The sequence below is a fragment of the Cololabis saira genome, chromosome 3 (assembly GCF_033807715.1).
Source record: "Cololabis saira isolate AMF1-May2022 chromosome 3, fColSai1.1, whole genome shotgun sequence".
NCBI classification, from domain to species: domain Eukaryota; kingdom Metazoa; phylum Chordata; class Actinopteri; order Beloniformes; family Belonidae; genus Cololabis; species Cololabis saira.
The window spans coordinates 27,539,477-27,549,436 of NC_084589.1; the positions used below are offsets into that span (position 1 = coordinate 27,539,477).

Here is a 9,960-nt window from a genome sequence, read left to right on the forward strand (position 1 = left end):
TTATGGTCTGCTACTCAGCCCCAAGACCACTGAGACCACATCTGTATATACAGATTTATAACACCGTCTTTTTTTTTTCTTAATTATGTAGAAAAGTTTTTTTTTTTAAAAAGGCAATATACACTCTGCACCCTGGAAGTCAAGAGACCTTTGTTGTGTTTTTGCTTCTTCATTGGTCTCTGAGTTACGGAAGAGTATTAGGGCCAGGCAGGAGAAAAATAAAAATAATATTTTAGAAGAGGAAGATTTTTTTTTCATTGTGCACTTCGAGAAAAAAGTCGAAATGTCGAGATGAAGTACAATTTTGAGAAAAAAGTCGAAATGTCGAGAAAAAAAGTCGAAATGTTGAGATTAATGTTGAAGTACAATTTCGAGAAAAAAGTCGAAATGTCGAGAACAAAGTTGAAGTACAATTTCGAGAAAAAAGTCGAAATGTTGAGAAAAAATTTGAAATGTCGAGATTAATGTTGAAGTACAATTTTGAGAAAAAAGTCGAAATGTCGAGATTAATGTTGAAGTCCAATTTTGAGAAAGAAGTCGAAATGTTGAGAAAAAAGTCAAAATTTCGTGAATAAAGTTGAAATGTTGAGATAAAAGGCTAAATTTGGACTTTATTCACAAAATTTTGACTTTATTCTCGAAATTGTATTTCAACATTAATCTCGACATTTCGACTTTTTTCTCGAAGTGCATAATAAAAAAAAAATCTTCCCCTCGCAAATATTTGTTATACTCCATGGCCCTACTCTTCCTTACTGAGTTCTTGCTCGTCCGCGTTAAGGCTGATTTATGTTTCCGCGTTACACCAACGCAGAACCTACGGCGCACCGTACGGTGCGTGTCGCCGCGTACCCTAGGGCATAGCTCTGCGTCGATTTAACGCAGAACCATAATTCAGGCTCAGTAACACGGGTCAAACGGGTATTTGGCTGCTCCTCCGTGCAACTCGATGTCCGCTTCGGACCAGGCGATGACGTCACCTCGCAGGTGGCTGCCGCACGAGGCCACGCCGTAGATGTCGCTGGCGCTCAGGATGTGCGACCACATGTGCACGTCGGACATCTCGCCCACGTACGACTGAGTGGCATCGAAACGGCCTCCCAAAGTGTCCTGAGGAGGAGAGACAGGAAGATGGTCACTACTACTAAGTTTGACATACGGTACTTTTCTTCTTGTTTTTTTTTTTTTTTTTTGCATTTGCTGTAGGATTTTGTAGCATTTCCCGTAGTGCAGCTCCATCAGGTAGATACGTAACTCAACCCCAGCCACTATAGTATGGTATGGTATTTTACCATATATTTAGTGCGCCTTATAATGCTGTGCACCTTATATATGGAAAACGGTTTAAAATACGTAATTCATTGAAGGTGCGCCTTATAATGCGGTGCACCTTATAGTGCGGAAAATATGGTACATCTGAGAGAAAAACAAGCACAAAATCACATAGGAAGTTACAGCTGGATAAGTCTGGTCAGACTGCTGTCATGTGCTGTCACGCCAGTGCTAGAATACATACAATATATATATATATATATATATATATATATATATATATATATATAGATAGAGCTATAGGCAAGGCAAGTTTATTTGTATAGCACAATTCAACACAAGGTAATTCTAAGTGCTTTACGTCATCATTAAAAGCGGCAAGACATAATTAAACAGTAAATAACAAATAAAATGATAAGAAAAGAGGTAAAATAATAAAAAACACAAGTTGTTAAAAAGTAAGGTCAGTAGTAAGGACAGTAATGTTTTTAGTCCTGATTTAAAGGATCTACAGTTGGAGCAGACCTCAGGTCTACAGGAAGTTTTTTCCACCGGTGAGGAGCAGAATAACTGAACGCTGCCTCACCTTGCTTGGTTCTGGTTCTTGGGACACACAACAAACCAGATCCAGATGAACCTCAGGGGTCTGGGAGCTTCATAGGAACTAACAGATCAACCATGTATTTTGGTCCAAGACCATTCAGTGCTTTGTAGACCAGCAGTAAGATTTTAAACTCTATCCTTTGACTCACTGGAAGCCAATGTAGCGATTTCATGACCGGTGTAATATATATATATATATATATATATATATATATATATATATATATATATATATATATATATATATATATATATATATATAGGCTATATATATATTTTTTATTTTTATTTATTTTTTCCCTTTATATAAGAAAGCTATGTCTAAAAGTGCATGCAGCTTACTGGATGCAGAAGTGTTCCTTAAAGAGCTGAGTCTTTAGGTTGCTCTTAAAAGTAGGTACAGACCCTGCGGATTGGACAGTTTTTTTTTTGTTATTTTTTTTTTCAAATTAGCTCAGGCCATGTTATTACACAGTTATGTCAAAAAAAACTTGAGATGACGTCACAAACACAGCGGAAATCCCAACCAACGCTCACATGAGACACATTTTGAACTATAATCTCTGTATTTTGGTCTCTAATATGAACATTGTGGTATTTGGTTTTGTTTTCACCTGCTCCTGTCCCAGGATGAAGACCCCCCCAGGCTTGATGGAGTGCCAGGGAGAGAGGTTTGTCCCGGATCCCCTCTGCACTCCATCCTGGTAGGCCTCCCACTGTCCATCCCGAGTGGTCCACGTCACACACACATGGTGCCACTTCCCATCACTCAGAGACAAGGGCAGCGGCACAGCCTGCGGATAGGATGGGGGAAAGTCATGAAATAATTAGTATCATGATATTTTTCAAATACCAAAGTAATTTGTTGAATTTTCTGCTTTTAAAAAGAAGCTTGTTTTTGCAGACTAAAATTTAGTAACAACTCCTTTCTTATTGTATCCTCAAACCGGATGAAAACTTGGAGTTTGTTATCCTCTTGTGGTAAAAGTGGTCAGATCTGTGTTTTATTGCTGCATTTGTGTACCAATGTTACCAGATGAGAAGTAGGATTACTGAGTTTGACAACAGCGTGGTTTTGACGGCAGGTGGAGGCACAAGGTGGACTTCCAGTGCCTTAGAATGGACTAAAGACTTCAGGGGGAAACTCCTTGTAGCATTACACATAATAAAGTGTAAACGTAACTTGAATTCAGAGATGTTTTTAATTAAAATGTGAATGTAATGGTCTATAAATGGTATAACATTACTGTTCCTGACCCTTTTTAACTTTCTAATCTTTTGTTTTTATGAGGTAAAAAGGCCAGGAAAATGATATCAATTAAAACGGATTTAAGTTTATTAATGTAAAAATAACATTTACGATTCTTAGAATTAATAACCTATAAAAATCACCAAGCTAGGTTTTCGTTTTTAGTCATGTCATCTTTTATGGATCAAATCTAAATACGAGGTTGATAAAAATCTTCAAATTCAAATAAAACTATCACATCATTTCTAAACCTGAGGCCCAAACTGAAAAACTGTTGTTTTAAAACTATTTGACAAATTTAAGCTTCTTAATTGGAATTGCAAAATTTTAATTTCCATTTAAGTGTTTATCAGTTAATTAAATATCAAAACAAAAAAAGAAATGGTCAATTAAAATGTTTAAAACTCAATTTAACATCAAAGTTAACATGAGTTGTTGGCTGGTTTTATTAGTTGTTTTGTTTTTAAACAGCTGATGTTATATACAGTCTCGGAGGAGAAACGTGCGGCTTACGCCTGTTTTCACTCACCTTGTCGTCAATCAGCAGCTCTATGGGGTTGCTCCCCCACTCGATGAGCACCAGTTCATTGGACTGTCCAGGCGCAGAGTAAGAAAAAGGTGTCCCCAGTCCTGGAGCCGTGCCCGCCTTCATCCAAAGGCACAAAGTCATAGCGAATATCTCCTGCAGCAGAGTCCTCTTCACCCGGCCGTACATGTAGTTGGTCCTTATGGGGAAGCTGATCTGGAAGACGTCAAGGTTCTTGGTTCTCTTCCTGGTGGACCCTGTTCAAGAGGAAAACATTATAGTCTCCCTTCAGGTCGGAAGGAGGGGCTGCTTTTGTGCAGCTTTTTATACAAACTTCTTTTAAAGCAATATTTTGCCAAACTGTCATAGATTTAAGTTATGAGCATTCAAATTGAAGGGGTCTTTTATATAATTTTTTAGAGCAAATGTCCTTTTTTGTGTAAAATTTGAAGTCAAAAATGAACTTTAGATTGAAAGTACCATATTTTCTGGACTATAAGCCGCACCTGCATATAAGCCGCATCGGCTCTATTTTTAAGAAAATAATAAAAAAAAGATATACAAGCTGCACCTGCATACAAGCCGCATCCACTCTATTTAAAAAAAAAGATATGCAAGCCGCAGATATTCATGTTGTTAGATTAGATATTTACTTAATGTACAGAACAATTTTGAACTGTAAATGATGTACATGTTTGTACCTAAATAGATCCTTTCCTAACAGTGTCTTTTAACACGGCAGCAACTTTGCTGATTAAAACGGGACAGAACCAAGAGAAAATAACCAGTATTTATTTATCTATTTACCTGTTTGAAATCTGCTTCTACTTCTTTCTGCTAAAGAAGAAGTAGTGTATTCTTCTTTGCATTTATTTTTCGCTTAGTTTTGATTCTAATTCCGGTTAGAGTGCCCCGAGCGGTGGAAGAAAAATCCACACCTTTGTATAAGCCGCATGGTTCAAAACCTATGAAAAAAGTAGCGGCTTATAGTCCAGAAAATGGTAATTCATAACGGCAAATCTTTGTTGTTATAGGTCAGTGTCTGGCTTTCATCTGTGCACTCAGTATAACCACAGTGCTCCATAAATGGGAGCAGCTGTGCTCATCACCTGAAAGCTGCATAAATACATACCTGCGTGCTGCAGCTGGTTGAGCATCGTTTCCAGTTTATTCGAATGGAAACCAGTCTGTGACCGTGGCCCTGGAACTCTGTATCCTGTTTGTGGCATGTAACTGTGGGTATCGGCTTCATTACCATGGTGATCCTCATCATTATCTTCACCATAGCTGTCGTCATGGTCACCATCTGCGTCGTCATGATCATCGCCGTCATGAGCTTCATGATGTTCTGTGTGGTTGCCAGTGTCCGTGTGATCGTCATGATGCTCATCATTGTGACTGTCTTTATGGTCACCGTCGTGGTGGCCGTCGTCGGGATGGTGGCCGTCGTCGGGGTGGTGGTCGTCGTCTCCGTGGCCGTCGTCTCCGTGGCTGGAGTCATCGTGGTGGTGGTCAGGGCTGCTGAGGGGGCCGGTGCGGTGGTGCAGCTGCTCCTCCAGAGTGCTGATCTTCCGCTGCAGCAGCTCCTTCAGGGAGCTGGAGTATGTGCTGGATGTGTTCCTCTTCTGCTGGGAGATGTGAAAACACACAGGTCAGGTCTTGATAGAACACATTTCCCAGCGCTTGCTCCTGATGGTACAGAATTTTTGGCACATGCTGATCTAAGGTCAGATGTAGAACTAAGCTGCTCTGCTTGGTCTTCCATGACCACCATTTTCAAATAATCTTTTGTGTTTTTGTGGCTGTCTCCACTCCTCTACCGTCCAGGTAATCCTGGCTTTGCTCTGTTGTGCACCCTGATTACAAGTCTGTCTCAGGAGATCACGATAATTACTGTTGATCTTAGACACCCCCCTCCCGCCGCCACACACACACACACACACACACACACACTCCACCTCCTCATACTGTACACCCCTCACAGCTCCTGATATCTGTCTATGATCATGATCCAGGGAAGAACGACTGCATAAAAGAATACAAAATATATATATTCAAATAAAACTGACTGTAAAGCTTTCAAATACCCTCTAACTCCCTAAGTGAGGAAGAATCAAATTAGTGATGTCACTCCTGAGCCTGCTGCTGCTCCCAGGTATCCACAGAGGAACAACAGAGAGAATGTCTTTATGAGATTAAGTAATTCATTGTTCCTTTGTCTTAAGTGCTCAGTGGACGCAGCACTTTGGGTCTTTGACAAATAGCCTCGTGACAATGGCATTAATGCTTTCTAAACAAGTAAATGAGGCACATGGACACAACACAAGGCTCTCTCTACCGCTATCCATCTCTTTCTCACATGTCTGCCCACTTATATTCAGTTCAAAAAAGTCTTTGTAGCTACATCCTCTCTGTCTATAGTTGATGAACGTGTCCCTTCCTGTCTCCGCTCACCTGCAGGTTGTCCAGCCTCTCCTTCAGTGCATGCAGCATTCTCTCCATCTGCTCCATTGATGCCGTGCTGTCCCCGGGTGCCACATGTTTGTCCTTCCCCTGGTTGTTGCCGCTGTACCCTCCCTCATACTTCTGCCCCCCCACAGGGGAGGGATGGTGTGGTGAATCTGGTATGAAGTTGCTGTTTCCATGGTGACCCTGCTGGGTGCCATAGTGCCCCTCGTCAGTGAGCGTGTGACGACCGGCCGTGCCGTGGTGTGAGTCCGTGCCGTGGTGCTCCCCCCGGCCGAGACCCTCACACAGGGTGAGCTTGGCCGTCAGCTCTCTAATGGTCTCCCTCTGGTCCAGGATGATCTCTTTCTGTTGGACAAGGCTCTCCCTGAGGTGGAGGATGGTGACTTTTGCCTCGTCATTCACCCCCCACCAGCTGCTAGGAGGCACACCTTGATGGCCCGGGCCGCTGGAGCCTCCCACCCCAACTCCTGGACCTGCTGTGGGGAAGCAGGCAGGGTCGGCGTCTGCGGGAATTGGGGCACACATGAACCGTGGGTGGGCTCCAAAGTCATACTCAGCCCCAAAAGTGAAAGATGCAAGGTCAAAAAAAGAAAACGCCACAAGGTGAAGGAGCAGCTTCAGAGATAGAGAGTTCCTCATGATCTCCATCCACAGTTCACAGATTCAAAAGCTTAACTTCACTTCAGTACGTGTGATGTTCTAGTAAAGGTTTGTTTCGTCTTCTTTGAAGTTGCAAATGAAGCATCAGGTAGAAAGAAAACAACTCATCAGTGAGAAACTCAAATCTCTTTACGTTCCTTTGATCAGCGAGACCTTGTTCATGTGAAGGATATTCAAGCGGCCTCCCCTCTCCTCAGTCCAGAATGAAAGAAACCTGTGAAATAGAATGATGGATATTAGATGAAGCTCTTTCAATAGCTCAACTACAACAACTTTAGCAGCAGCAGGTATGAAGGCATTTGATAAGCCTGGAAATAAAGGAATTATTTAGTTTCTGTCGTGTTTAGATTTTGATATAGTGAACTATTCATTATACATAATTTCTATGTCCTTAGTGTGATAAAGGAAAACTAAGTATACCATGTTAAAAGTTATATTATAAACACATTGATGTGATTTAAAGCTGCTAGGATCCAGGGGGTGGGTGGGTAATGTCTGGGGTTATGATTTTATTTTCATCTATTTATTTATTTATTTTTGCTCTTAATTTATGTGTTTATTTTGCATTGTTATACTTAATAATATGGGCATTACTTTTTTTTTTGTTTTGTATTTGTTTTTTTTTTGTTATTACATTTATCTATTTATTTTTTGTTGTTATGTATTGGTGTTTTTTTTGCACCATGTTGTTTTTTCAGAAAAAGGAAAAAAAGAAATAAAAATTTGATCACAAAAAAAAAAAAAATAGCTCAACTACAGAGTATTGATGAACATTGATGTGCCTGCAGTACGATGCAAACCTTTATTTTATAATTCAAAGAGAAAGAGCTCAGACTGGTCATCAAGTGATAGTTTTCCTTTGGTAAAATAAACAGGTCACTACAAAAGGGTTCTTTAGTCCTCAGCCGGATGAGATGAAGACTGAATGTCTTGGTGTCAGATCTCTGGCTCTGGTTTTGTCTGACCAGTAACCTTGAAAACACCAAAGTCCTTCCAAGTCAGGATTAGTGCAGGTCAGATGTGAGACGACCTGCCTGGCCCGGCCAGCAGGATTTTTGCTGGATCAGTTGCCGCAGCCAACTGTAACTTTTAAACCCAATGCAAGACAAATCATAAGAGATCCTCAAGCAACGAATAATTTGCGTCCATTACATTTAACAGAAGAATTTGATCTGGAGGACGGCAGTAATCGCAGATGCACTTCTAATATTAATGGATAACTAAGTCCATCTTATGTTTCTTGTATCAGGAAGGGAAGCTGACCTCTCTCTGTATCATGTCCTTTATTATACAGGGTCGGCATTTTGAAATGGCACACACGTGATGTGGCAGCTAAACCTCACTGACCACCTGTTGCTCTGAGTGACCACCCTCTGCCGTGCTGCGTACGCTGCAGTGTGTGTTTGTGTTGACAATTCATGTTTGATTCACAGCGTCTTATCAATAATGAAACAGAGTGGAGAAAATGCTAATATTGTGTCTTACTGCACATTAGTCCACCCTCATTTCAAGTTCCCAAGAAGGCTGAAATAAAACATTTTTAAAAAAGTATATTTTGCTAAAAAAAATAAATAATTGATTATCACGGATTAAGAAACTTGTTAACAACATGGCTCTTTACAGTCTTGAGGGGCTCGGGCTTTAGTGTGTTCGGTCTCTTGCTGTTGTAATTTAGAGAGGCTTAGAGGAGAGACAGATGGACGAGCCACAGAACCGTGTCACACCCAATCGCCATCGTTTAGCCCCTAAGTTTATTACCACCCACAGGTCTTCCAATTAACCTAATTACAAACAGTTGTTGTGCTATCTTAGTCGGAGATAAGTGGGCTTGCACACTCCCCTGTGAGCGAGTGTGTGTAAGTGGTAATCCACAGCGAGGCAGTGGGGTCGTGCATCATCCCAGCAACATATGCTCACGGTAGGAATTTAAGCAGTGCGATTATAGTCTCAAATCTAAAACTGACAACTACGGTTAGAAATGTGATTAAAAGTCAGTTGATTCTGGCTCGGTGGTGTTAATACTATGATCGTGCTGCGACGTGACTACATCAGTATCAACATCATATTTTCTCAGGTATGAAGTTTACCGGTTGAAACATTTTAAAGAAATGTGAAGGAGTTCAATGAAATGGATCAGACAAGAACCCATTCAGTATTTTGTGTATATAAAGCTAATATTAGAAAATATAAATGATTCCATCTAAGAGCCAAAGAGTTTTCCTTGCAAGAACAAAGTCTTTAATATCTTGAGTCTTTCTTGAAGAAAGCAATGATCTGACCTTGATGTAAATTTTTACTAAGGAACCTTGTTAATAATAAGTTAACATGTATTTTCTGATCCATTACTCCTTTTTCATTCAAACTGAACCCTATAAATACAGCAGCAACACATTTAAAGTACAAAATTAAAAAAAGGTGCTTCCTTACTTGTCAATTATGGAGACAATCCCAGCATGCAACAGCCCATATGCACTTTAAACTTCATATTACAACTTAATGTAGCTTTATTTTACCTATCAGTGCATTTCATCCATTAAACATAGTCTCCAGAGCAGACGTTTAAAAGCCTAAATTACCTTCTGTGTCAAAGGTTAAAGTATGTAAACAGTCTACGTAGTAATTCTCTGGTTCCACTCCTGGTTCTGATATAACCTTACAACCTGATTCTAACTTTTTCACACCTTTGTAACTGCTTACTCTCTTTTCTAGTTGAAGATGTATAAAAATGCGATGAATGAACATCAGATTGTGCTTACCTCAGAGCTGGTGTAGTCACGCTTGGAGATAGTAAGCGCTCCTCCGCACGCTGATCAGATTGAAAGAGATTTACTCCAGAGGAGTGCTCAACTCGTTCTGTCGCTCCTTCATTGTCTCTACGCCTCTTTTTCTCTACTCCTCTCCTCCCTTCTTCCTTTGTTGATTTTTTTTTCTTGGAAAGCCACACCCCCTGTTTCCTCTCAGACTTTACACCTCCACCTCTTTACTATGTCTCCTTTTGTGTTGCAGATTTCGGAGAAAATCCCTTGATTATATTTACAGAGCTGACAAACATTTTTAAATTTGATTGACGTGTTACAAATCCCATCAAACCGAAAGAGGTGTCAAAAGTATTCACATTCATTACTCAGATAGAAATATAGATACTAGAGTTTAGAAATACTCCTGTAGAAGTTGAAGTATC

At 40.3% G+C, this 9,960-nt stretch overlaps 1 protein-coding gene across 2 annotated transcripts; it reads right to left on the minus strand.

The window, feature by feature from the left end:
- Positions 1-482: 482 nt before the first annotated feature.
- Positions 483-9,652, minus strand: si:dkey-283b15.2 (neuronal pentraxin-1). Of its 2 annotated transcripts, none has more exons than XM_061716954.1 (6): positions 9,536-9,652; positions 6,105-6,993; positions 4,783-5,278; positions 3,654-3,907; positions 2,490-2,669; positions 483-1,110 (listed from the first exon to the last, which is right to left on the minus strand). In XM_061716954.1, the coding sequence occupies exons 2-6, from the start codon at positions 6,765-6,767 to the stop codon at positions 901-903; spliced, it is 1,803 nt and encodes a 600-aa protein (XP_061572938.1). In that variant the 5' UTR covers positions 6,768-6,993; positions 9,536-9,652; the 3' UTR covers positions 483-900. The 2 variants fall into 2 exon arrangements, with proteins under 2 accessions (XP_061572938.1, XP_061572940.1); XM_061716956.1 differs by having other exon boundaries at positions 489-1,110; positions 4,783-5,275.
- Between the last annotated feature and the right edge of the window lie 308 nt (positions 9,653-9,960).